The sequence below is a fragment of the Hoplias malabaricus genome, chromosome 9 (assembly GCF_029633855.1).
Source record: "Hoplias malabaricus isolate fHopMal1 chromosome 9, fHopMal1.hap1, whole genome shotgun sequence".
In the NCBI taxonomy this organism is placed as follows: Eukaryota; Metazoa; Chordata; class Actinopteri; order Characiformes; family Erythrinidae; genus Hoplias; species Hoplias malabaricus.
Genome location: NC_089808.1, coordinates 7,760,216 through 7,787,721, shown reverse-complemented (window position 1 = coordinate 7,787,721; position 27,506 = coordinate 7,760,216). Strand labels below are relative to the sequence as shown.

The 27,506-nt window shown below is 38.6% G+C and overlaps 2 protein-coding genes across 2 annotated transcripts in view; both read right to left on the bottom strand.

Moving 5' to 3' along the window:
• Positions 1-2,390: 2,390 nt before the first annotated feature.
• Positions 2,391-11,600, bottom strand: LOC136707282 (laminin subunit alpha-4-like). Its single transcript, XM_066681261.1, has 9 exons — positions 11,505-11,600; positions 10,289-10,419; positions 9,395-9,575; positions 8,997-9,152; positions 7,792-7,957; positions 6,349-6,473; positions 5,976-6,069; positions 3,379-3,498; positions 2,391-3,030 (listed from the first exon to the last, which is right to left on the bottom strand). Exons 1-9 carry the CDS (start codon positions 11,598-11,600, stop codon positions 2,834-2,836), a joined length of 1,266 nt encoding a protein of 421 aa, XP_066537358.1. The 3' UTR covers positions 2,391-2,833.
• A 2,830-nt stretch (positions 11,601-14,430) lies between these two features.
• Positions 14,431-27,506, bottom strand: part of si:ch211-241e1.3 (laminin subunit alpha-3) — a 97,909-nt gene continuing 84,833 nt past the window's right edge. The window contains exons 59-80 of the mRNA XM_066680976.1: positions 27,196-27,363; positions 26,565-26,761; positions 26,287-26,403; positions 25,781-25,935; positions 24,576-24,717; positions 24,092-24,191; positions 23,847-23,963; positions 23,135-23,308; positions 22,798-22,949; positions 22,310-22,513; positions 21,762-21,910; positions 20,475-20,637; positions 20,170-20,303; positions 19,840-19,981; positions 19,397-19,501; positions 19,002-19,147; positions 18,300-18,417; positions 18,031-18,171; positions 17,750-17,880; positions 16,895-17,029; positions 16,313-16,436; positions 14,431-15,095 (exon numbers count right to left, since the gene is read on the bottom strand). Coding sequence (XP_066537073.1) covers positions 15,090-15,095; positions 16,313-16,436; positions 16,895-17,029; positions 17,750-17,880; positions 18,031-18,171; positions 18,300-18,417; positions 19,002-19,147; positions 19,397-19,501; positions 19,840-19,981; positions 20,170-20,303; positions 20,475-20,637; positions 21,762-21,910; positions 22,310-22,513; positions 22,798-22,949; positions 23,135-23,308; positions 23,847-23,963; positions 24,092-24,191; positions 24,576-24,717; positions 25,781-25,935; positions 26,287-26,403; positions 26,565-26,761; positions 27,196-27,363 — 3,020 coding nt within the window. The 3' untranslated portion in view covers positions 14,431-15,089. The remainder of the gene's footprint in view (positions 15,096-16,312; positions 16,437-16,894; positions 17,030-17,749; positions 17,881-18,030; positions 18,172-18,299; positions 18,418-19,001; positions 19,148-19,396; positions 19,502-19,839; positions 19,982-20,169; positions 20,304-20,474; positions 20,638-21,761; positions 21,911-22,309; positions 22,514-22,797; positions 22,950-23,134; positions 23,309-23,846; positions 23,964-24,091; positions 24,192-24,575; positions 24,718-25,780; positions 25,936-26,286; positions 26,404-26,564; positions 26,762-27,195; positions 27,364-27,506) is intronic.

The following is a 27,506-nucleotide window of genomic DNA, read 5'->3' as shown; positions in this document are numbered from 1 at the left end:
TGGCTTTCCAAGCTGCGATATATTTAGCTCACATCAGTTGCTGGACCATGTAAGACATATAGTGCCCTTCTTCTACCAAAGCGTTAGCGTAAAGGCACAAACTTTGTGCATAAACTAGTTATGAATGTAATCCCACAGTGAAAAGACACATTATTATTAGAGATGATTGAACCTGTAATGGCAGCTCTGGATAGCTCAGTTATACTTGAAGACATTGAGAGACTTCTGAAAACAGCCACCATGTTGCTATCCCACGGGGAAAAACAAACAAACTAAAAAAAACCTCAGTCTCACTGATCATGCCCCTGAAGCACATGACTGAGCAGAGAATGAAGCCTAACAAGGAAGACTCTGCTACACTGGTTAACAACGAGGCCTACCCCATTACACTGCAAGCAGCGTGAGGATGTTTTTCGCAGAATGTATTACGAAGCCGTCCAAGTGGAGTTCAAATAAGCATTTGTTTACTCTCTCATTCTGTGTGCATGTGTCAGTGAGTTCAAGATTGTTAACTCAATTATGTATGTTTCAAGCTCATTTTCTATTTGAGGGAATAAACACAGTTTTAAAATCTATATTTTGCTTTTATGTATCTGATGAAAGCCAAGATCCTAGGCCATGTTTAGTTAAATATGTGTTTTATGTTTTATCCATGCCCTGTGAAGGACTGGCGCCCCCTCCAGGGTGTATTCCCGCCTTGCGCCCAATGATTCCAGGTAGGCTCTGGACCCACCGCGACCCTGAACTGGATAAACGCTTGCAGATAATGAATGAATGAAGGAATGAATGTTTTATCCATGACACCAGGAGCTCATTTACTAGGGTGACCAGATCTGAGATGGTGAAAAAGAGGACAGGTCTTGTATGTATTTTTACACTTTTATTTGCTACACATGGGAAAACATGGGAATTTCTTTTTTAATTCATCCGAGAATTTACATTTACGTTTCGGCATAGCTGCTCGAGATGAGGGTGGGTACATGAGCTTTGCCTGACGTAAACAAGGACTACTGACGTGCAGACTGACCAATTAAATGTTTACAGAGAATGTTATCGACCAATAACGGTAGCTCTACAATCAGACCGTCCAATCAGAAGATTTTAGGCTACTTCACCACGCCCCCTTCTCACTCAAGCGAACCAATCGGAGTAGGGGAGGGCGGGACTAGTTTGTGAACGAAACTTCTCGAAGTTGTATGTAAGCTCTAGAAAAACAAAATCCCGGACGTTTTTGAAATACCGTTTGTGACATTTTTTTAGTCTAAAAAAGAGGACTTCTGGTCACCCTACCATTTACCCCTTTTTGACTGTAGAATGAGATGCAATGATGAGATTAAACTGTGTAAATAGGGACCTTGGAGAAACAACTACTACCTAAAAAGAAAGCAAAGTGAAAATTACTAAAACCTAAGTTTCTGCTCTTCACTGCTACACATATGGCATTTGTTCTATAGTCTACAGTTTACAGCAGGAACTGATAGCAGTCATTCTGAACAGGGCTTTTTAGACAGGGAGAGAAAGGTGCTTTGTTGTTTGATACTTGGGGTATTTTGACCAAAGCATGTCACAGGTTTCATTAAGACTCCAGGGAATTGTTAACTAGTGGAAGGAGTGTACGCACATGTTCATTTGTTTTTGTATAATTTCACTGTAATTTAATTCATTTTCTGTAAGCGCTTATCCAGTTCAGGGTCGCGGTGGGTCCAGAGCCTACCTGGAATCATTGGGCGCAAGGCGGGAATACACCCTGGAGGGGGCGCCAGTCCTTCACAGGGCAACACACACACACACTCACACCTACAGACACTCTTAAGTTGATTGAGTCAGCAATAATAATTAAATTCTAATAAATATTTGTATGGAAGTAGTGCAAAACATGACCCCTCCCCCCAAAAAAAACAACCCAATATAGTATTTCTATTTAAAAATATATATAATTTTCCAAGAAGAAATTAAAGTCTATTTTATAAGGGTAAGTTAGAGAATGTTAAAAAAAAAACAGGGATATTAATTTTCAACTCTTCTAAATATTACAAAAAAAGGCCTCAAACAATATGCTGTGAGGATCTGACTGCACACAGCTACTAAGGCATTAGTGAGATCAGGCACATTAGTCACAGTTTCATTTAGTAAGGGTTTGTAAAATCATGCAAAAACACCAACAGGTAGCATTTGGAATGTTCACAAATGCATTAAACTCTAGGGGGAAAAAATCTTTTACTGATATACACATTTTAACAGCATTATAAAAATGGTCCATTATTTTTACATAAAATATATTACAGCTTAGAGAAATGCAATTCAAGTAGTAAACATTATAATGGTCAAATACTCTATTTTGATATATAGTACATCAAAATGACCCAGTTTCATTATTATTTACTGGTCTTAATACGAAGACTTAAAATATTAAATTAAATTAACTTAAATATTTCCAAACGCTTTCTAGTGTATCAATATATTACAATTTAACAATATATTCTTCAGTGAAATGAGTGCTCTCCATTAGAAATTACACAAATGGTCCTCATTTGCAAAAAGCCATGATTCTGCTTGAGAAACCTATTCCAGGTGTTCATTCATTTAATGAAATATTCCATTTTTCAAACTATTCGGTATTCGAACAGTTTATAACATTTTAAAAATGATGTAAAAATAATTTCTGATGCATTTATACATAAAGTATAGAAAATGTGCTCCAAATACACATTCAGATGTAGCAAATAGGCATTAGTTTGAAAATAATTGGATTACTTTAAACCAATCAAAGACTAGAACTGTTTGACACTGAGGTGTAATACCATTAGAGAGAGTCTGGCTAGAGTCTACACTCTTATGTCCTTCTTACTGTAGGCTTCACTCTGGGGATGTGTTTAGACGGCGGCCTCAAGTTAGCTGGACATTCTTTAAGGTTTATGGCCCCAAACACCCCAGAGAGCTTCTCAAACACAACCACTTCCCCATTGATTACAATGTTTTGGAAACAGCCAACATAGGGTTCAGTGACTGGGAGGGAGAACCTGAGGTGATCTGTAAAATAGAAAAAAAAATTAAAATAAAGATTTTTCACTTCAAAAGACTGAAAAGTGATTCCAACATGTACTAAAGGTATTTAATGAGCTATTTCAATGTGAACTTTTTTACAGTCCAATGGTCATTAGCCAAAGCTAGCACTGACTTTAGCGATAAACATAATGATCACAGCTGCTCCAGAGTGCGCCATTTTGTTTCATACTTTTCTAAGGAGTTTATGCAACACTTGTGTCTAAAACTGTAGCACCCTAATGTCACTGAATTACATTTATAAAGGGTGTCTACAAACATTTGGTCATACAGTGTATGCTGTAAGACATGTATGTATCGAGTTATTTACAGTACCTGGAACTCCGCCCACATAAACAGGATGTGGGTCTTGGGTGGGGACAGATGAGCTCGGACCTATAGTGTATTTGCCCTCGGTGTCTACATGCATCTCCACCACGTTGTTGCGCTGGATAACTGATAAAGGAAATGGACATAAAACACAAACCAACTGACATGAATTACAACTCACTCAATTTCTCAGGTTCTCTGAATACACTGTAGTAGTAGAGCTAAATCATTATGAGACGTGGACTGTAGATGGAGACTGGACTGAAAATCTTACAAGGAAGTTTAAAGTGTCTGACTGGGGCTGGTTGGCCTGCTTAGCCACCCCCAGCCACTAGAGGGAGACATAGAAACACTACTCCTTCATTTGAGGCAATCAGCTCAACCTAGGCCACTCCTATTTAAGGAAAGCCAACTATCATTTCAGTGCTCAGTCTTGGGTTTCTCTTTTCAGAGTGCCACATAAGCCTGGTCAGTAATTTTGAGTTTTGTCCTGGGTCTCTCTTCTTTCTACCTTAAATTCCTTTGAGTGTTCCTTTGAGCTTTGAGCTAAGGGTTTCTCAGACTTCCCTCTTTTGGACTTAATATTTTCCTTTTTTTCCCCATGTTAAAACTTACCTCCCATCCTTTTTTTTGCCAGTGACTGTTTAACATCTTGGAGTTCTTTTGTCACATTTTCCCACCTTTTTGTTTGGGAAGTTCCTTCTTCCCCTCATTTTCATTTAGCTCAGTTATTTTGGGCTGTCCAGTTTTCCTCTGACATCCTAGGTTCCCCCTTCTTATTTATTTATTTATTATTTTGTATCACTCTTCCTGGCCCTCTCTTAGTTTTGTGTCTTGGGTCTTTGTACCTGAGCCCTGTTCCCCAGTAACTCAGTTGGTAGCTCACCCTGTTTATGCAAGTCTCCCAAACCCACAAAATGGGATTTTGGGGTTCTAATCCTCCCCGGGGTGAGCTGCTACGTTACAGAGGGAACTGTTAGCATGAATACACACTCTTTAAGTAACATTATGAAAAATCAAAAGGCCCCAAAAGTCAGATTTCATAAAATGCTAATTTATTATTCATCACAACCAGTAGTTGTGGTAGCTGTAGTCAAGCAAGTAACTAGAACATGAATCTAAATATTAGTTTAAAAGTAATAAGGTGTCTTAAAAGCCAGCAATAGTTGTCCTTCTGGAAAAGAAAATCAGCCCAAAGACAGCATGTTTGGATTCAGGGAAGGTTTGCAAAAAGTTAATTATTTTTTTAACCAAAAGTAAAATGGAGGATTATTTTCCTCTTTCATTCAACTACAACAAAAACCCATGGCTCTGTATTAACCAAGCTCTGCAAGACAGTTTGTACAGCCTCTTTTTTGTGTCAATTTCAAGATGGTAGAAAATTGCCCCAGACTAATCTCAAACTATTGTTAAGGCTTTTTTTTGAGCTGCAGAGCCTTCAGTTCTTTCTCAGAGGGGTTCCAGCAGGGCTCTCCCCAGTGTAATTTCCTCAAATACAAGGTGAGGCATGCTCCTAATGGCCCCCTACTCTATTCCCTACATTGCTCTCTATGTAGTGAAGTATACAGTGAATATGGCACTGATCATTTTGAACACAACCCTGTACAGATACCCAGAGCAGCCAGAGCCATGTAGTGATCTGATCAGTTTGACTTACGCAAACTTCACAATACTCTTTATTCTGGAGCTCCTGTGCCTAAAATAAAATATCTGAAGGGTGAAGAATGTATATCATTATGAGTAGTGATCTCTCTTCAAAATATCTGTGAGGGCGACTCAATGGAAATTTATTTGTTTTTGACCAAACTTGGTTGTTTATTTGCTGTAGAAGCAGAGTGACTTTATTAAAGAAGACCTTTATAATAAACTCCTAAATAAATCTCTCCCCAAATACTGTACAGTATGTAGATAAAGAGAAAGCTTTATGAATCTAGTGGTATTTCTACATGAGGTGACCACAGAAATAAAACTCTTCAATATTAGATGAATAAAACTGTCAAGTTAGATTCTTGCCTCACCCCCCAGGAACCACCAGTGTATCACACGTATATTTTTGTTTTTAATTAATAACTTTAAAAATCACAGATAATAACTAAAGCATTTTGGCTTCCGGAGTTTGAAATTGTTACTGTAATCAAGCTTTGTCCTATGAAACTTTTCTACTATTTTAGCACTCTTGCTGTCCTTCTCAGGAGCTTTCAGCTGGCCCATCCATCTAATCTGCCATTAAAGTGTTCAATTAGTGCTCTCCTCCAAGTGTGTTAAATTGCCTAATAATGTTGGATTAACAACAGATAAAATGTTCTGTAGGACATAATGTAAATTCAATGTTGGATCCCTGATCCCAGCTTGGGGATCAGGGATCTAACATTGAATTTACATTATGTCCTACAGAACATTTTAACAACAGTAATTATGTAATTATGTAATAATAATGTAAATTCTCCAGGACTACAAAGTGTTAGGGAGGGCCCAACCTAGTCAGATAAAGTTAGATGACCAGGTTGAGGAACATAAACCTGAGTAAATAAAGTGTTGTGTATTTGTAATTTCCAGGAAAGCTAATGTTCTCTCTGCAGATTTAAAAAAAAAAAAACACTGACCTGCTATCCTGTGGAACATCCCATCACACAAGGTCTGTTTTGGTTGGACAGCCACACTGAACTCTCCCCCTCCGTTATTGACCTGTGCTACCACCTAGAAATCAAGCAGTTTAAAAGTCGGCTGTTTACTTTATATATTTTTCAGTTAGTTGCCATGTTCACTGAATAAATCCAAAATCATTTTCTGGTTTGTAAGTGATCTTTGATCATTTAATATGCTGTGTTTACATCTAAGTAAATCAACCTGATCATTTTAAATTAACCACAGATAATCCAAAGAATTTGATACGCTAGGTCAGAACTATATAAACTAAGTCTAATGAGTAATAGAGACTAGTCCCAGTCCAAACTACAGTGAATTGTGCGATCTTACCTCTTCTTTCCTCATGAACACAGTCAGATAATTGCGTTTTCCAACATGCAGCAAAAGAGCGCTCTGTTTACTGGGCCTCAGTTCCAACACCAGTTCAAAACTGTCTCCCAACACAAACCTCTCATCTGCACACATTTGTAAAAATAATCTTAAAACACAACGTTTACGTTTATCATTCATTATCTGTAAGCGCTTATCCAGTTCAGGGTCGCGGTGGGTCCAGAGCCTACCTGGAATCATTGGGCGCAAGGCGTGAATACACCCTGGAGGGGGCGCTAGTCCTTCACAGGGCAACACACACACACACACACATTCACTCACACACTCACACCTACGGACACTTTCGAGTCGCCAATCCACCTGCAACGTGTGTTTTTAACTGCGACTGTGGGAGGAAACCGGAGCACCCGGAGGAAACCCACGGGGACACGGGGAGAACACACCAACTCCTCACAGACAGGCACCCGGAGCGGGAATCGAACCCACAACCTCCAGGTCCCTGGAGCTGTGTGACTGCGACACTAACCTGCTGCGCCACCGTGCCGCCCGTTTACCTTTATTTCAAAACAAAATTTAATTCTTATGTGGACGGCTCGATAGTGCAACAGGTAGTGTCAATGTTACAGCTCCATGATCCTGTGGTTGTGGGTTTGAACTCACTGTCTGGGATGAATTTGTGTTCTCCCTGTATCTGAATGGCTTTCCTCTGGTTTCCTTCCCTAATCATGATGGTATGTGGATTGGCTATTCAAAGTGTGAGTGTGTTCCTGCCTGTTCCCAATGATTCGAGTTGTGCTACACACCTACCCCAATCCTGAACAGGATGAAGTTCTTGCAGAAAATTAATAAACGAATGAAATTATTTTGTGCTCACCACAAGACATGCAACAAAGCAATAAATGCAACATTCAGATAATTTTCTAATTTAAATCAAATTAAAGACTACAATGTATGCTTGTTCAAAATAAATTGTGTAGATTGTTGACAGTTTGTTTTACTGTGATTATCACATTACAAACACTTCCACCCTTTATGTTGTAGACTTATAACATTTATGAACGGTATTGCATTATACAATCTGTGTATAGTCATAGCTGTGTTGTTATATAAGCAATAGAACACTTTTGTCTTTTGTTGCCCCTGTCCCGACTCTTTTGGAATGTGTTGCAGGCCTCAAATTCAAAATGAGTGAATATTTGCAAAAAAAAAACAATAGAGTTTATCTGTTTAAACATTACATGTCTGGTCTCTCTTCAATTGAATATAGGTTGAAAAGGATTTGCAAATCATCGTATTCTGTTTTTATTTATGTTTTACACAACGTCCTGACGTCATTGGAATTAGGGTTGTATTTTTATAAATGTCACATTGTAAGTCTATAATATATTATATACAGGCTTTTGCCTTTTTAATGTGAGTTGAAACAGAGTGTGCAAGACTCACCAACAATAACATAAGCTCCAGGTCCAGAGAAGTAGGCCCCGCTCTCTGCGTGACCCTCAAAACATGGAGCTACCCCACGATTCACTGTTGCTGCTGACATTCGTGAGCCGTTCATCTTAAAATTGCGAACACAACCCACCACACTATGATCAGGCAGTTTCTTTCCCTGGGAATAAGATCAAACTGTTAGTGTCTTTGCACTTATTCATTGACATACACCCCACTTCAAATGTTTGGCAGTACAGTTTATATTGATGTGGATACAGTAAAGACTTCCAGCTTGGGCAGAAACACCATGTAACATGATTTACCTCTGTAAATATTCATTCATTCATTCATTCATTATCTGTAAGCGCTTATCCAGTTCAGGGTCGCGGTGGGTCCAGAGCCTACCTGGAATCATTGGGCGCAAGGCAGGAATACACCCTGGAGGGGGCGCCAGTCCTTCACAGGGCAACACACCTACGGACACTTTTGAGTCGCCAATCCACCTACCAACGTGTGTGGATTGACACAGACACAGGGAGAACACACCACACTCCTCACAGACAGTCACCCTGAGGAAACCCACGCAGACACAGGGAGAACACACCACACTCCTCACAAACAGTCACCCGGAGGAAACCCACGCAGACACAGGCGGAACACACCACACCCCTCACAGACAGTCACCCGAGGAAACCCACGCAGACACAGGGAGAACACACCACACTCCTCACAGACAGTCACCCGGAGGAAACCCATGCAGACACAGGCGGAACACACCACACTCCTCACAGACAGTCACCCGGAGGAAGCCCACGCAGACACAGGGAGAACACATCACACTCCTCACAGACAGTCACCCGGAGGAAACCCACGCAGACACAGGGAAAACACACCAACTCCTCACAGACAGTCACCCGGAGCGGGAATCAAACCCACAACCTCCAGGTCCTTGGAGCTGTTTGACTGCGACACTAACCTACTGCGCCACCGTGCCGCCCTCTGTAAATATTATAAATGTAAATTTATATACACTATTTCATTCATTTTTTTTATCAGCTTCATTCAGTAGCTCTGGACACACTCAAAACTGATTGAATTTCCTGGCTTACTGCTAAATATTTTGAAAAGATATACAGTTGTGCGTAATACAAATATTTTCTCCTATTGAAGTTAGTGACATCTCATCAGCTTCTTGAATTAGGTAAGTGTAGAATTACCCTCAGAATCTCGTGTAAGGATGATGGAGGCGTGCCCAGGTATATGTCTGAACTCAGCTGGATTAAGGAGCCCTCTCCAGGGTTCAGTGCTCCATCCTTAGCCCTTAGACCATCAATCACCAGCCGGAACCTGCGCTTCTCTAGACCTAGAACAACCTATGCAGCAGACAAGAGCATGAAGAACCACAGTAGTTAGATCTACACTCTACAAGCCTTTAGTTCTGAACACCACACCAGACTTTTGTGTATATATTTTCAATTGGCCTCCTCGTCTTTTACAATATCTACAGAAATAATTCATTTCTGTAATAACAAACCATTCCAAGAACCATACAAGTCAAGCCCCTACATGCTTTAAAACCTGTAAAAACACAACAAATATATCAATCCACACTTACTGTGTGCCACTTTCCGTCATTGTACTTGTCTCGGTTCAAGATTTCCCTCTGGCTTCCGACCGAGAAGCGAATCCTTCCCTTGGACATGTAAAGAGCCATGTGGTATTTGTCTTGCTTTGTCGGAATGTAGAACAGCAGCCCCTCTGCTGACCTTGTCTTAAGGTCCAATGAAAAAGCAGGCCTGCAAAATAAACCATGATAGTGGAGTACTGTAGTCTCTTTCTAGACTTAGATTAAAGTAAACCATGATTAGTTTATGAAATGAATAAGTACAGTGTAGTACAGCGTTGCTATGTGTCTGCACAGTAAATGGTGCTGGTTGCTAAGGTGTTATCAGGAGGTTGCTATGGCAGCTATAGGGGTTTGCCTTAGTGTTGCTGTGGGATTCCAGGTGGTTGCCTTCATATGTTTCTTGCAGTGTGTTGTGGGTGATAAGTAGTTGCTCTGATGTTTCATGTGGAAAACAGTTATTGATGTGACTGGATGGTAGCTTCTAAACCTAGTGCAGAACTCCAGTGTGTGTGTGTAATACAATCTGTAGATAGTAATGAGATTGTTATGAAAGGATAGCCTCAGTCCTTATTTTAGAGATCATTACATTTCCTCTCACTGAAAGAAATGCAGAAAATACAGGTCCAAGTACTTTTCCTAGGATCTCTGTGTTTTGTATCTTGTGCCTCCAGTTTAGAGTTCTTTCATTTTTGCCCATACTTAAAAATATCAGATGTTCTTCTTGCTATGGATATATTTAAGTATATTATATATATTAAGTATATTTAAGTCTAAATAATTTTGAATAAAATATATCTATATTATTTATTTTCTGAATATTGTGGAAGTACAAGGTTCACTTCTGACAGTGGTGTTTTCCGAGCCTATGATCTTGGGACTGACCAGTTAGTGAGTGTTTCTGGGGGGACCTTGTAGCTCAGGCTGCTGGAGGACCCGGTCAGCTGAAAGGAATGTTTGACTGGAGAAGGGACGAAACAGCTGGAGTCTTCGACTTTCGCACCTTCTCCACGGTCCTGTATAAATACATATATACACACGGGAACACTGTGGTCAAGCAGAACTTATGTGAAATGGTAGATATTTTCTCCTTTTGGTCCCTCTTTGGTGTCCAAAGAAAAGCATATATTCTGTCACACCTTGAAAAAAGAAAGGCTGTGTCTACTACTACTCTAGTCTACTGGAAAGTCGCTGTTTTGGATGCTCTGATGTTTTGACACTTCAGGTTGTATTGTTTAGTAAAGGTGTATGTTACTGGAAACCATTTCAGAAATTAAATCTTTAATTCCTCAGCTCAGAATGAAGTATATCAAAGAAGCAATTGCAAAAGGACGGCGAAGTCTACAATACAAATAGAACAATTTTATACAAGTAGTCTTTAAAAAAGGCTGTATAGCTTTGTCAAAAAAATGTATTCAGTTTTTTAACTTTCTACATGGTTTCCTTGATGTCTTTTATATTTGGTGAAACTTTCATGAGGAATAGACTAAAAGAAATGTGGAATAAATTCACTTTGCCTTAAGTTACATCAGAAATGAAGATTTAAATTATACTAATTAATCTTTTTAGTATTTTAAAATAATACTTGTTTTGCTTTGGACAGTGATGTCATGGTGATGATGGAAAAACAGTAGTAAATAAAATGGAAAAGCTTTCTTCAATGACGCTGTCTTAGAATATGTTAATTATAATGTTAGATTAAATGTGTTAATGACAGTGGTTATTGCTACTAAGCCATCGTCATAAATCAGTGACAAACCCAAAGTGAATAAGTGTTCTACAGAGAAGAAATTTCTGCTGTTTAATTTAAAGCTGCTCTCAGAGAAAATCATTCAAGATTTGACTTGACTCTCGTCCGTAGTAAACCACAGTTGCTCTGAACCAAAACTTTTATTCTGCAGTCCTTCTGTTAAGTAAATAATAAATATAAAAATATACAAACCCCAATTTGACCAACTTGATTGTGTAAATATAACCCAGTTTAGAATCAGACGCCTGGAACATTTCATAAAATAACAGTAGAAATGTTTTATTTCTTTCAGATTCTATAGTATGTCATGTGCATGATGGTCTTCAGGTGATGTTATTTGAGGAATGATACCGTGATGGACATAACCACATGGGCTCTGGAGTGATATGGAAAATCATTGTCACTTAACACAGCATCTAGAAATGGAACCTGAAAAGAGGAAGCCATTGTTGGGCAGAAACTCCGGTGAGTTCTTTTGGGCCCAAAGTGACCTGCGATGGACCGAAAGATTTGTTTTAGACCCGTGCATGTTTCAGCTTGTTTTTGGGTATGTGCCTAAGATGACAAACTCCATCCATGGGTGAGTTCCCAAAAGCATAATTGCTAACTAGCTATTTTAAGGAGTTTTGGCAAAAGGCAGCTGGCTTAACCCCAGTGAATAAACAGGTTCTTAATTTAAACATGAGCATGAATTACCAGTACGTTCACTCACTTAAATAAAATGTGCCCAAATTGCAATTCGTCCCAATGAGTGAATTGAAACATGCGCAAAGAATTTAAATTTGTTCTCTCAAATATTTATTTTACCCCCGTCCCCTCCCAGTTGTTGGAAAGCCTGAGCTACATGGCCATATGGGCCATATAAACACTGTAGTAATGTAAAGGGTTAATTGAGATATACTGTAGCTTTAGGTTCTGAGCTAAAGAGTCAATAGTAAGAGGAGAGTAGTTTGGAAGCATAGAAGGTGAAGCCAGGTTGTGCTGAGTTCTATATAGTGATATAGAGGATAGCACAAACACTATATTTTAGTTTTTATTGACTTTTTAATGTCCTTTTAATTCATATGACTACAGTTGTTAATGCCAGGGCAAGCACATTACATGTGGCAATATTAAGGGGTATATTAAATAAAATGTGTGCACAAAATACTAATTTTACCCAGACTCCGTAGAGGCTTATATTGGTAGTTTGTCTCCAATCTGTTGGTGTCCAAAATACCAACATAAGTCTCTAAGTAGCCTGGGTAAAATTGAGTGAAATTCATGCGCATGTTTTTTTGTTTTTTTTTTGGATTATAGTCTTTTTCAGCAGGACAATGCCAGGTCTCATTCTGCACGAGTAACCTCAGTGTGGCTTCATTTAAGGATGAGTGTGCTTGACTGTCCTGACTGCAGTCCAGATCTGTCTCCTACTGAATATGTATGGAGCATCGTGAAGAGGTGAATCTGACAACTGCGACCAAAGATGGTGGATGAGCTCAAGTCTTATTTACAGCATTAGGCAAAAAAAGTCCATTTGCAAAACAGCAGCAATTTGTATCTTCTCTTCCCAAACGATTAAATAACGTCACCCAATGGGAAACATACCTCTGCCCTAGTGATTTTTTTAAAACTTTCATCAACATCTTGCTCATATTTCCCTATGTTTCAAATTGAGCACTGAACATTTGTAAGTGGTAGATGTAATAATCATGGGTTACTTGATATTCGCAGTTGGTGAATATAATTGATGTTCACTTATCTTACACACAAATTTTTTAAACATAATGTAATATATATTGACACTGAAAACAATAAGGGTGCAGGTGCTGAAGTTGAAGGATTTGATTTGTGTAAAAAAATAAATAAATAAACACCGGCCCAATCATTCCAAAGATACAGGATGCTCCATCACTCAAACAGAACACTGTTCAACTGCACCACACCCCAGTGCTTTGAGGGCATTCCACCCTTCCAGCTGGCACTGTTCATGATGATGACATCAAGCTCATTTCATTTCCTGCTTTTTAATGCTGATTATACAAGCTGCATGTCTACAGTTGGTGAGCTTGTGATTCACTAATTAGAAGGGCTGTTCCCCATCTTACATTTATTTATTTTGAACAATGACTCTCCCCTTACTTTTTACTTTTTTATCTTATTGCTCTTTTAATCATTATTTCATTATTTTAGCTTCTTGTATTGGCATTGTGAAATCTGAAGTCTTTAATGAATGTGGCATTTTATTATATATTTTCATATCAATCCTTACGTGGGTTCGATTCCCGCTCCAGGTGACTGTCTGTGAGGAGTGTGGTGTGTTCTCCCTGTGTCTGCGTGGGTTGCCTACAGGTGACTGTCTATGAGGAGTTTGGTGTGTTCTCCCTGTGTCTGCGTGGATTGCCTCCGGGTGACTGTCTGTGAGGAGTGTGGTGTGTTCTCCCTATGTCTGCGTGGGTTTCCTCCGGGTGACTGTCTGTGAGGAGTGTGGTGTGCTCTCCCTGTGTCTGTGTGGGTTTCCTCCAGGGTGATTTTCTGTGAGGAGTGTGGTGTGTTCTCCCTATGTCTGCGTGGGTTTCCTCCGGGTGACTGTCTGTGAGGAGTTTGGTGTGTTCTCCGGGGGCTCCGGTTTCCTCCCACAGTCCAAAAACACATGTTGGTAGGTGGATTGCCGACTCAAAAGTGTCCGTATGTGTGAGTGTGTGTTGCCCTGTGAAGGATTGGCACCCCCTCCAGGGTGTATTCCTGCCTTGCGCCCAATGATTCCAGGTAGGCTCTGGACGCACCGTGACCCTGAACTGGATAAGGGTTACAGATAATGAATGAATTAATGAATGAATGAATATCAGTCCTTACAGTGTGTGTGTTGTGCGAGCACGCAAGGACAGCATTTGCTAAAGATCCCTAACATCCCTGTATGTAACCTTTAAAAAAACTAACTTGGGTAATGATAGTTGGCCCCAGGTTTAATGTGAAACTCTCAACTGCGGTACTTCAAAATCATGGCTGAGCCCAGAAATGCATCACACACTGAATCCTTTTTAACGTAACTCCAAAGCTGATCTACATTCACAGCCACAGGAAAAGAATGGCATGGAGGTTTTGAGATTAGTATCTGAACTACTACACAGCCTCTAACTCTATCAAACCCCACACACACAAAGGAAATCACACAAACACGTATGAAACTGTTGAAAGATGGATATTGGGATTATTACTAGAGAAGAGGTTCCCAACCCCAGGGACATGGATTTGTTCCTTAAATAAAACATTCATTTTATTAAACATATTTGTGCCATTTTTTATTTAATATCATTTTTAGTCATTGCAAGTTCTATACATTAGCCAGGTCATTAGCCAATAGCACTTTTTCAGTGTGTATGTGAAGCTGGTTACAGCTCAGCACGCTCAGAGGAGATTACACTGATTAGCAAGAGATTTCTGCTGAATGATGGGGGAAGGAGGAGTGCACCACACCCCGGAGAGACCCTTCAAATACCACTGTCACATTTTTTGAACTCAGATTTTCAGTCCATGCTGCTGAAAAGGTTGGGAACATCTGTATTAGAGTACTGTTTGAATGGAAAAGTGAACAAATGATGAGTATTTTGATTAACTGAGAACATGGTTAGAACATTTATTAGTAGCCCTCAGTCTGGCAGACACTGGTACTCGACAGTCATACAGGAATTAAATTTGAAACTGAAAATTAAAAGAAAAAAACAAATTATAGAAAATATTTTTCTTTGTTCTGTCTTCAAAAAAAGTTAGAAATGGCAGAAACATGTATCTGTGAATAAACATTTTCAATAGTGAATCTACTGATGGTAAAAAAATGTTCATGCAGTAATCGGATTAGTCGTCACAGAGCAGTGGTCTAAGATGATAGGTTTTAAGTGATTGAAGGGCAAGCGGAGGCAAACATCTCCAAGTTAGTCCACTCTCTCAGGATTGTCTTCATCTCTGGAAATAAAGTACACAACACATACGTGAGCAGTGCAGCTTCAGTGCAAAAGATGGACGGATTCCTCCAAGGACGTTTAAAGTTTGGGTTTCTTCGCTGTCCAATGAAAAACACATCTCCATTTGTGTCAATTTTAGTTTAATGTTCCAAACCTACTTGGAATTTAATCTTTTTACACTTAGACTTCCATTGAAATGCAAGTCTTGTAGTCACTACTTTGGAGATACGGTTTTCATTAGACAACAATGATATATAATAGCAGTGCTAACATGCTGTAATATCTTCACTTTTTTTTGCTATGTTTTTAACATGCATCTTCTGGTTGGAGGTTAAAATTTTAAACAAAGTTAAGTGAATCAATTTGTTAAACAGCGTTTACTCTCATTTATTTCTGAGAACATTGCTACATAAGTTATATAAAACAAGTCTTCAGATGATAGGGTGACCAGACGTCCTCTTTTACCCGGATATGTCCACTTTTTTTAGACTTAAAAAAACGTCCGGGATTTTGTTTTTCTAGAGCTTTCATAGAACTTCGAGAAGCGTTTCGTTCACAAACTAGTCCCGCCCTCCCCTACTCCGATTGGTTCGCTTGAGTGAGAAGGGGGCGTGGTGAAGTAGCCTAAAATCTTCTGATTGGACGATCTGACTGTAGAGCTACCGTTATTGGTCGATAACCTTCTCTGTAAATATTTAATTGGTCAGTCTGCACGTCAGTAGCCCCTCTATTACGTCAGGCAAAGCTCATGCTGAAACGTAACCCCCCCCCCGCCACCAAACGTGTCGTCCGCCTTCGAGTCGTGATGTCAGATCTGGTCACCCTATCAGATGAGCGCTAATATTCCAAGCTAAACTTGAAAAATGTCTAAACCTGTACTGTCTATAAACTAATAACATCACGTTACGATAACTACGATCCTGTATATAGTTACGAATAGTTACGATCCTGGAAGTAATTAAAGCATGCACGAATATTTCCGCTAACCTTAAATCTGATGGTTTACTTCTTGCAGCTTTGCTCTGATCTCTAATATGTGCAACTGTATTCTGTATATTTCTGACTCATTATTGTGTAAATGTGCACGGAATCTGAATCCTGAACTATTTTAAAGCTTGCATTTTACATTCGTTCATTCCGTTAAATTTTAGAACTTTGAGGATTCCGGAACCACATTCCAAACAGCTCTTTAAAGGTTTAACATGGTCAGACCCTCACCTGAGAGATGCTCTGATTACGGGTGGCCAGCATGTTCTCTGGTGGCCGGGCAGCATTGCACACGTCCGCTAGTACCTCTCCACTGGAGGAGAATGAACTCAAGTCTTCTACTCTGTATAGCGTCCTAAAAAAGTACAAAAAGACTTCTTCAGTAATCATAAACAGACAGAGATAAATGCACTATGCCATCTTTAAGACCACAGCTATGACCGTGTAACTGAATATTTGTCACGTTTAACAAGAACTTTTATTCTTTAAACATAACCATTTAAAGCAGCAATCAGTAATTTCAAGTAAATTAGTAAACAACATTAATGAAAAGGTTTATTATTTATTTGCTATTAAGTGCAAATCACATGAGCAAGAGAATCAAACCGCTTTGTAGTCCCTGAATTAACCAGTTTATGATGCATAGAGTGATCCCCCCACATAGGAATCTCAGACATATCTAGGTCACTAGGTGCCAGTATATCATTCATAACACATGGAAAATTTGCTGACTGCTCCTTTAACTTGTACCCTGATGCATGGGAATCAATGCTGACAAATGCTAAGCATGAAACTGTAAAATCTGATGGTTACCTTTTCATATAGAGATTAGCCATGCAGCCTTTGAAGCTTCTTTTGCCCAAAACGATGTCATCATTGTCAAAACTGAGTGAACGTGAGAGTTTGACCTGCTTTCCAACATCATATTCATCCACACGAAACTCCACACTACAACATAAGAGATAACCAGGTTTTGCACTCCTTACATAAAATCAAACTCTGTTCAGCCAAGAAAACAAATACTTTGCAACGACAACTGTGTGTTTTCTTCTTTAACTGCCTCAGTTGTTAAATAAAACTTTTATAAACAGGTTTTCAGTTATTACAATACAAAGCAAGAAAGAACTTCTGTAGTTGAACTTGTGTTTACACATTACATAAAGCCATTCTAAATGCTAAAAAAAAGAGAGACATATTTCTGCCCGTGCTTGTGCAAGGTCTGTTTTGCATCTTATTATAAAAGGGCACAATACATAAATAAATAAATAAAACAAAACTGAAATATGTTCTAAAGTTTTGGAAATTGCCTTAAAATAATATTAAATTCAAAAACAAAAGATCTTCTTTTGATTCTCTAAGAGAAATAAGATACAATGTTCCTTACGGAGAAAATTTAAAAGAATTCCAGCTTATTTTCATTTAATTTGAGTTCAATCACATATTGAAAAACATATATAAAAAAAACTATAACATGAAATGTGCTAAAGCCTTTGCAGAGGTCAATGTTATTCTTGTACGATGCTAAATTTAGCAAATAAACAGCATTTAAAGTGCATAAATGGGTATAAATGATAATTTACTAATTATAGGAAACAAATGAACCTATATTACAGTGTATTTTCTATAGTTTTATAAAAGCATGTGATTTTGACCACATCTGGGACTTACGTTTGACCTGTTTTGACAACAGTAAGATAATGCCATTCTCCATCTTGGTACTGTTTGTTGGATTTCCAAGCTGTATTTTGGAACGTCAGTATCACATAACCATCCTCCATATCCAGCTCAAGCTCATTGGCCTACAATAAAAACAGAGAATATTAACTGTTATCAGAATGTTTAACTCCTTAGTAATGGTAAGGATAACTGTTTTTGGTATATTTTATACATTAACTTATACATCTGGGCATGTGTATCTCAGACGGAGTCTGAAGGACTTAAAAACTCACCGCCTGTTTGTTCTGCAGTAGAAGGCCGTCCTTCTCTGTACTTCTGAAGCCAAGGGAGAGACTCACATCTCCTGACAGATCAAAGTTTGTAGACGAGGTCTGCAAGGAACTGCCCTCGCTGAACTCCGCCTTGCGAATGGGCTGCAAAACACCATTACAGAGGAACAATAAAAAAAATGTAAATCAGCTTAGTATAAATGATATCTGCACCTTTAACATGGTGCTAACTAAGTTCAACTCTGATATATTTGAAGTTTTTCTCCTCTCACCAGTAAGTCGGGGTAGCAGCCTCGTCCCACGCCCACTCTTTCAAGAATAGTCGGACTTCTGCCCCCAGCTGTTAGACCATACACACAGCCCTTTAGAGGCAACACTGTGATGTTATCTCTGTGAGGAGTACAATACACCAATTGTTATTAGCGCAGTACTGGAAAACTGAGGTTTAGCTGCAATCAGGAGGTGTACAAGATAAATACATTCATTCATTCATTCATTATCTGTAACCGCTTTTCCAATTCAGGGTCGCGGTGGGTCCAAAGCCTTCCCCGAATTGTACAAGATACAGTCAACACAAATTCAACAAATAATACGTTAAAACATAGTATATATTATAATAACTGACAAGCACAGGGACACTGCCTCAGGAGACCCAGTTAGTTTCTAGTACATTTCAGGTCTCTACTCTATTACTGTATTGTAATGTTGTAAAATTTGGGGTGAGAAGGAATGACAGTAAAGCTGACATTTAGTTTAACGTAGATTTACACTGTTTTAAATATTCCTAAAATACTAGTCCTAGAACATATTACTTTCCATTTTTAAATGAATCAAGGGTCTGCATGTGCTGGACCTATTCAACACCCCCTGAGATGAGTTGACTAAAGCTGACTAAAGTGAATGAGCAGGCACTGACACACATTTTAGGTTTGGACATAGATTACAGAATACAAATAATAAAGAAAAAGACCCACCTCTCTCTTAAATCATTGGGAAGGCCTCCAATGTAATAGCTGTCATATACTCCTGCTGTGTATGGAAAAGACAAGACCTCTACAGTTTTCATACGGACCATTATTTTCTTGTCAGAACTGAGGAAAATGACTTTCAATTCTCCACTCTAAAGAAAGAAAGATAGATATAATGGAAACACCATTTGCCTTCCACAAAAAAAAAACGCTTCAGATCCCAGATTGGGTAGGGACACCATGATACACAATTGGGGGGGGAATAATAAAAAAATTCCAAACTCCTTTGCAACAAGATTAAAAATAGTAAGTCTCTTTGCATTTAAGATTTTTAGCCTTTTATTGTATTTTCCTGTTGTAGTCACAAAGGAATTTACAAAGTCTATTTTTCAAAGTCTCACCAAAATTTGTTTGCTGGTGCTTCTCTGTGTCTCCAGGATTGTGTTACCATCTCTACCGCGCATGACCATGTAACCGTTCTCCACTGTGAGAAGGTAAAATGAGTTCTGCAAAAAAAATAGATGTGGATTGGTTGGTTAAATGCAGGAAAAGTGAACGTTATCACACTCATAAGGTTCTGATGCTTTAAAGCCACTTGTGTCAGTTTTGTGTGAGAATGCAAGACTTCTAATGAATCAATGGGGCAATATATAATTTTAATAAAGGATTTTAACAATAATACTATTAACTTTCACTTTCACACTTGCAGGATGTTTTAGTGGGACATTATTTATTGAAAGATGTATTTGCTTCCTGATTTGGGTGCTTTTAAATGATAGTAATTGCTCATTATTCTGTTAAAACAGTAAAAGTTTCAGACACAGACTATTAAGCAAAATCTGACCTCATTTGTAATATACAGCAAGACCGCATTTTCAGCCTTAGATTCTATCTTCTGAAAAATCACCAGCACTGATGCCATTTTGTCAAGCTGCACTCTTTCATATCCAGAGCCTTCAAAGTAGTCATTTGTTGGAGGAACATATCTAAGCAAGTCAAGAACAAGGGTAAAATATTTTAGTTAAACATACAACTATTGAAATAAATGGCAAACGAACAGATCTAGAAAGATTCTGCAGTTCTAAAGTAGCACAAACAAATATTACACAGGTAGTATAGCAGTAAATATCATATAACATAAGCTACCAGAGAACTGTAGGAACTACAATCTTACCTTTTACATGGAGATTTATCGCTGATGTCCTTAGGTTGCAGTGATTTAAAGTTGTACAGGCTGATAAACTTCTCATTTAAGGTGGCAAACTCAATACAGCCCTGATATTTTGGATAGTTTAAGGCAGCTGGAGGCTAAAGAGAAAAGTTTGGTTTTATTCATATTTGTCATTTTTTCCACATAATTGGTGTCACTATCAAATATGTAGTTTTTAAGATAAGGCCAAATTTACAGCACTGATTTATATTTCCAGACTAGGCTTCAGCCATAGGTAGGAAACCCACCCGAAATGTACAGACACTTACAGTAAAGCTGTCCGGATAACCACCAACATAAAAGACCACTTCATCGGGGTGAAGGTTCAGCAGGTTAAGAAGTGGCTCTCCTTGGTTGGGAAAATATTGTGGATCAGGGGGATTAGTAGATGTGAACCCTTTTGTGAATTTGACCTCAGCATCTTGGTAAATCCTAAAGACATAGAAAGTGGGGTTAAATGACATGAAAGAAACATTAGCACATATTTAGAGACTTGGTAGATGAATGTACAGGAAATGAACAGCCATAGTCACGTCTTTGATGTGAAACAATACTAAATGAAAATGAGAATTGTAAGGGTTCAGACAGGGGCCCGGTTGCCCACTAGGCCAACCCCAGCCAGCAGAGAGAGACATGGAGCCAACACACCTTAATTAAGAGAAATCAGCAGCACCTGTTTCTCTCCTACTTAAGGAAAGCCAACACGCACCTCAGTGCTCAGGCTTGGGTTTCTCTTTTCAAGAGTGCCACGCAAGCCTGGCTGGTAATTTTTGGTAAAGTCCCTAGAGTGTTCTCTTGGGTCACTTTCTTGAGAAATCTTCTTGAGCCTTTTGTTCTTTGTTTATCTCTTATTTAAAATATATATATGTATTTCTCAGATTTCTAAGCTTATTGCTTTTCTTGTTTTTTCTCATCTTTTGGTTTGGCATCTTCACCTGTTTAGCTGTCTTTTCCGTCTTTAATTTGGGAAGCATCACTTTTGTTTTTAGTTGCCTTTTGCTCTCAGCTTTAGAACCATTCAGTCTTTCCTCTGTTGACTGTCTCCAAACCCTTGTTAACTTTTAGTTAAAAATTGTTTTTTTCTGCACTTGAGTCCATTAACAAACTACTCCACTAGTAGCTCACTCAGGGTCCCTTGGTTTGAACCCATCCCTGGGTAAGCTATCATATTACAAATGTATGGTTTAGATATTATATTTACAAAAAAAAATCATTAAAAAGGTTACTTATGAACAGGTTACTGTGTATTTTGCATTTGGAAATGGCCTGTCGCTACTAACTGCACATGGTTTTGTACTGACTAAGGACATTTTTACAAATTTGGATCAACAGAAATGGTCCATAATGACGTAAAGAGAACAAAATAAAATCATATTAATGAATACTGACTGATCTGATTAAGTTCAAAACATTTGTCCTTCACCTGTAAATGTAAGTTTTTGTTCTGACACTGACAACATATCATAGGACACACATTTAACCAGATACAAAATGCATATGAAGTGCAGTTAGTTCATGACACGCAATATTTTTTTCTGTGCTATGGTGTAGCCAACCTGCGAAAATCCACTCTGTCAAAGTAGGATGGTTCTCTCTCTGACAATGTGACGGAATCCGTCATCACTTCATAAACCTTTCCATTCAGCTTGTAAATGAAATAGAGTACATCTCTTCTCAGAGCCATGCCAATGTAGTCTGTAGATGCCTGTGGGATAAGGAGATAATAACCATTTGAAAGCTGGTGTTAGACTTTGTGCTGGTATCTCTAACAGGACGTACACAACTGAGTTTCACTAGACAGTTTGCTAATAAATCTACATAATGTTTTGTAGATATAGAGCTGGTTTACTTGTTTATGTCACACTAAACATGTTCAGCATTAGCTCAAAACACTTTACTGCTACAGTATATAAGCCTCATTACTAGTTTTACAAAAACCTATAAACCTCTACAAACACACACACTCCAAGTGTCATTTGTCACAACACCCTCTGGGGTGAAAGTGACGTTCATAGGCGTTATGACCAAAGTTTGTTGGATTGTTGTTTGTGTAGGTGTCATAACTTAGCGGAAAGAATAATATTGATGCAGAATGTGGACATACATCTTTGTTTCCGAGGTACAGCACAAACAGATTGTCAGGGTCCTTATTGGTTTGGCGTCGTCTTCTACGTGAATCTCCTCTGTAGGTGTGGCTTGGACGTTGGAGGAGGAGGCTCAGAGCTGTGTAGGCTCGCAAATCTTCAAGGTTCTTCGGGGGCCGCAGCTCCACATAGCCATCGCCAGTGAACTTCATGGGTACGACAATCTGTTAAATGGTCCAACACATCTGCTTTAGGGCTGAACAATTGTTTTCAAAACTACATTACAACGGGCAAGAGTACACTTTTCAATGTACAAGAGCTGGTATTTTAATTGTTATCTACATTATTCAAACATTCAAAACTACTTTCCATATCCAACTTCACTGAGATCAATATTGGTCAGAGAACTTGCTATTGGCTATTTTTTTTTTTTTTTTTTTTTCAGCCCCAACAGGCATTTAACATACTATTAGATAAGAAAATTGGATTCATTGTGAAATGTCCTGACCCTGTTAGCAGCTGCTCGAGCTTGTTCAATCAGCTCCTTAATGCGGTTGATGTTGTTGGATATGTTGTTGTTGGGATCAATCTGTGAACTCAGCCTCTCCACCTGTGCAATTTTACCCAACAGGGAAGGGATGGAGCTACTCAAGTTCTTCACTGTAAGGGAAGAAAAAACAAGATTTAGGGATAGGCTATTTTCAGAGCAAAAAGACACATCCAAAGTCATTGAGATGCTATTTTTATGCATTACAGATTTGGTGCAAACAGAATTCCCAAAAGCAGACCACCATGTAGCATAGGTGCAAGCAAACGCTGTAAAAACTGGAACTTGGTGCACTCACCTGTTGCATCAACATCATTGAGCATATCATCAATGTTTGAGGACGTTGCGTTGATTGGCTTGATCTTGGCAATCTCATCATTGATGGCCTTTAACTTGTCAAGGGTGGTGATGGCTGAGGCATTAGCAGCTGCTGCGGTTTTCTTTGCTTCATCAATCATTCTACCAATGTCATCTGCAGTGAGGAAGAAAGAGCCAAGATTAAACGGAAATGCATGGAGGATGACTTGTGATGAACCAATCTAGTGTAATGGAGCTATAATGATTTAAACAGTATGGTTTGGCTGTCATAGTCAACCTAAATGGATATGTAACACTGACATAGACAGGCTGCAATTTTAAGATATTTTGCATAACATTTTCCTTATGCAAAAACCAAAATAAAAACGAATTCACGCAGTAACAAAGAGGAATCTAGCCTTTTCTGGGCCATAATAGAACAAATTACTATTTCATGACATGAATGTACTTATATGAAGAGTAAAAAGTGGGGTTAAGTTAGTGTGAGCTTTTGTCTTTTTGTGACTTGAGAATGAGATTAGATTCTAGTAGCTCTTTTGTGAACAGAATGACCCCTGGCTTCCAAAGAGACTGTCGTTTTGGATTTATTTAAGTGCTACACTAAAATTTCATTGTCTTGTACAAAAAACTAAATTGCCTCCATGAAACTGTTCTTTTACAACATGTTAGAGACATGTGACCTTGTAATCTACCTCTCTGAATGCCCTTCAAATCACTGTTTACAGTTGCCAGCTCTTTCTTCAGTGCCTCTTTCTTCTTTTCAGCATCGTCCAATCGCTGCTTCTGGTTCGTCAGTTCATCTGTGGCCTCTGATATATACACACACACAAAAATAAACACTCATCTCTGACTAAGGTCAGAAAGTCCTCTAATATATAATGGAATACATTTAGATTGTCCATAAAGTTCAATCATGATGGTGAGGTGTTTTGCTCACGTTTTAAGTCTTTGTCAGCTTTCTTGGCATCTTTGAGGAGGCTGTTGCTGTTGTCTTTCAGATCTTTCGCTCTGTTGGTGACGTCACCTTCAGTGATATCCTGCACATTGAAAGAAATTTTAAAACTGCTTTGTTAGGTTCATTTATTACTGTTTTTAACATAGTGTCAAAATCAACTCCATATTAACAAATTAAATTCATTAAGAGCTAATACTAGAGTTGAATGCCAAGGTTGTGCACCTTGTATAAAATGATATTTTAACTTTCTAATTAAATAGTACACAACTTTTACAGAGAACACATTATTCATGGCATATTTTATTGTCACTCATTAAATTTGCAATTTGATCAGGAATATCTGAATTTTAACACGTAAAATGAGTTACCTTAGATGAGTGCATAATCAGAATGAATTAGTCTTGACTCACAAAATTCTATGAATGTAAATATGGCCAGTTTGAAGCTTTGAGCATTGTCCTCTTACACTGAATGCTTTATCAGCTGCCTCCTTGGCTCTCTTAGCCGCTTCCTCTGCGGCCTTGACTGCATCCGTGATGTTCTTGTAGACATCTATGGCAGCGAGGGCATCCTGGACATCAGTACGTCCACTTGAGTTCTTGACCGCCCTGAGGGAATAACCAGACATGAAGGAAAAAAATTATAATTAAGGCCAGTGTGACTTTGTCAGTGTGGTTTGGGCTTTAAAACTTCAATGTTGAGGAGTGTACACTATTATATAATGAAGAAATCTGATGTGTAAAATTTGGGCCATTTGCAATTTCTTTAAATATTTGCTTTGCCTGAAAATTCTAAACTAAAACATATGTTTTTATAGTGATTGTGTATACAGGTGTCTACAGAAGATGGCTGCCTTTTAAAGCTGAAGCTGGAAATTCATAGAAAAGCACTGAATGCAAATTAACATCACTAATGTTACAAAAATGTGGTATTCCTAATACATAATATCTACATAATTCATAATAAACTGATTCCTAAGGGTTTACATTCCCCCACAAAACAATTAAAAAGCCTCACAAAAAACGATTTAGCTGATTTCTTTTAGATTTTGTCATTTTCCCTCAAATTATAGTTGCTTTAAAAGAAGAAACAGAGACACAGGCCAATGCAGGCAAGTCCATGTCTTTTGGGTTGTTAAGGAAAATGTAGTTTGTGTGCAAGCACATCTACTGCATCTGCTGCTGTAAACACAGAACCATAACAAGTGACCAAACAAAAGACTTGCAGAGCAGATGCACAGCGTATGTGTCACGTTGATACTTAAAGACCCCACTCTGAACTAAAACGGCATGCTTCTTGCTGGAGAATGGCTGGGTCAAAATTACAGTTTATGCAAATGTATTTTCCTATTACTATAAATGCATCTGACCAACTACAACATGTTATGTCCAAATGTTTGTGTGCATCCGTTGAGACACGTGCATAAAGTCAACATACTCAAGGCCAAATGTGTTCTAAAGTTCCCAGAATTGGGCTGTGGCTCGGCAGAACTGAATACCACATGTAAGGAAATTCACAATGTTTTAAGAGCCAATGGTTGGCAGAGGAGTAGATGCTGTTTTCTGCAGCAAAGAGGGACAAATCATATTTTTCACCAATTTAACTGTGCTGTAAACAATGATGTTCCAATGGCTCCCAATTCTTGTTTTATAATTGAAAGGAATGCCTTACTCCTGAAGGTCATTGGCTAGTTTATTCAGGAGAGCTGCATGATCCTCTGCTTTCTTCACAAGGGGCTCCTTAGAGGCTGCCTGCGAGATGTTGTTCAGTCTGTTGATGAGATCCGTCTTTGCTCCGTCCAACTGTGCTGCCAGCTGTTCATATTCCTGTCAGGGGAGAAAAAAAGAGAACCTGAATCTGTTGATATGCTAAACACTGAGCGACACATGCACCTTATTTTTACTAATATTAATCTTAATATGAAACACATTCCAACAGCCATGCTGAAAAATGTTAGTGCAATGTGTTTATTCTGTAACTGCTTCCTTCTGTTCAGGGTCAAGGTGGGACCAGATCCTTTTCAATAAAGCACCTTAATAGATAAAATAAAGCCAATGTAGGAACTGAACTGAATGATGTCAATCACATTAATTTTTATAGGACAGGGTTGAGTTTGATTTTTTTTATTCTGTTCAATGTGCAATATGTCCACAGTAAGTTTCTTCCTGAGACTGTACCTTTTTGCTGTCACTGAGCATTTTCAGCAGGTCTTCTGTGTCGCTGAGCTGCTGTTTTGCTAAGGAAATGTCATTTAAAACATTGTCTTTTTCTTTCTGCAATTTCTTCATTTTATCCTATGAGAGAAAAACAAAAACATATTACTGATCATGAATAAAACGTGGAATTAATTTATGAACAACAAGAAATGATACAGAATAATAAGACCGATTGGTACGTATGTGTTTTCAAATATATTTCTCCATTATGGAGGGAAGCCGACGGTGTATATTCTTACCTGCAGATCGCTGAGGGTTTTGGTGTTAAGGCTGTTCTGGCTGTTGGCTTTCTCCACTGTGGCTTTGGCATCTTCTAGAGCACTTTCCAGCTCCTTCAGCTTGGCTTCGTAGTTGTTCAGACGTCCCTTTATCTGATTGGCTGTTGCCTCATTCTGTTCATACTGTTTAGTGCAGTTGTTCTTAACATACTCTAGAACTGTTGTGTACACAAACACACACAGTAAGACATTTTGATTTAATCTCATCATGCTAAAATAATATAACTACAAAGGTATAAAGCAGTGTTAATAATCAGAGATCAGAGTTAATTATATCTTGTGTTAAATGAGTGGAAGCAATCATTTTTCTCCCCTGATTTGTCTTCATGTCATAAAGCCTGCATTATGCTAACACCTGGTGCCCTATCAGCAATCCTTTAAGACCTTTTTTAAACATAGGAACACAAACTGGTATCCAGCAAACTACAACGCAATGTGATGCTTCAGCTCTAAAGACTTAAGTCTTAATAGAAAGTGCTACTACATCTTTGATCTGTTCGGCTGTACACCATAGAATGACCAGTGATTAATTAACAATGATTCATCTTTCTGAAAAGTGACAGGTTAGTGAGGTGACTTGAGATGAGCATACGTTTCTTTGCTTCATCAAGCTCTTTGACCGCTGCATCATTTTGGGGTTCAAGGCTGCGTTCCTGCATCTGTTTCACCAAACGCTCAGCTTCTGCCTGCAGTTTATCCACGTTGCCTGAGGGCAGCGTCCCGTCGTCCCATTCTCCATTTTCCAGCTGCCTCAGCAGCTCTGAGAGACACAAGATATCTTATCAATAAACAGACTGTCTTATACAAAGAATCTGCATTCAGCTACACTTTATATTGAGTCAAATGAACTACAGATTCTTCAAGGTGACTTGGAAAAAACGTTGCACACTGTATTTCATTAAA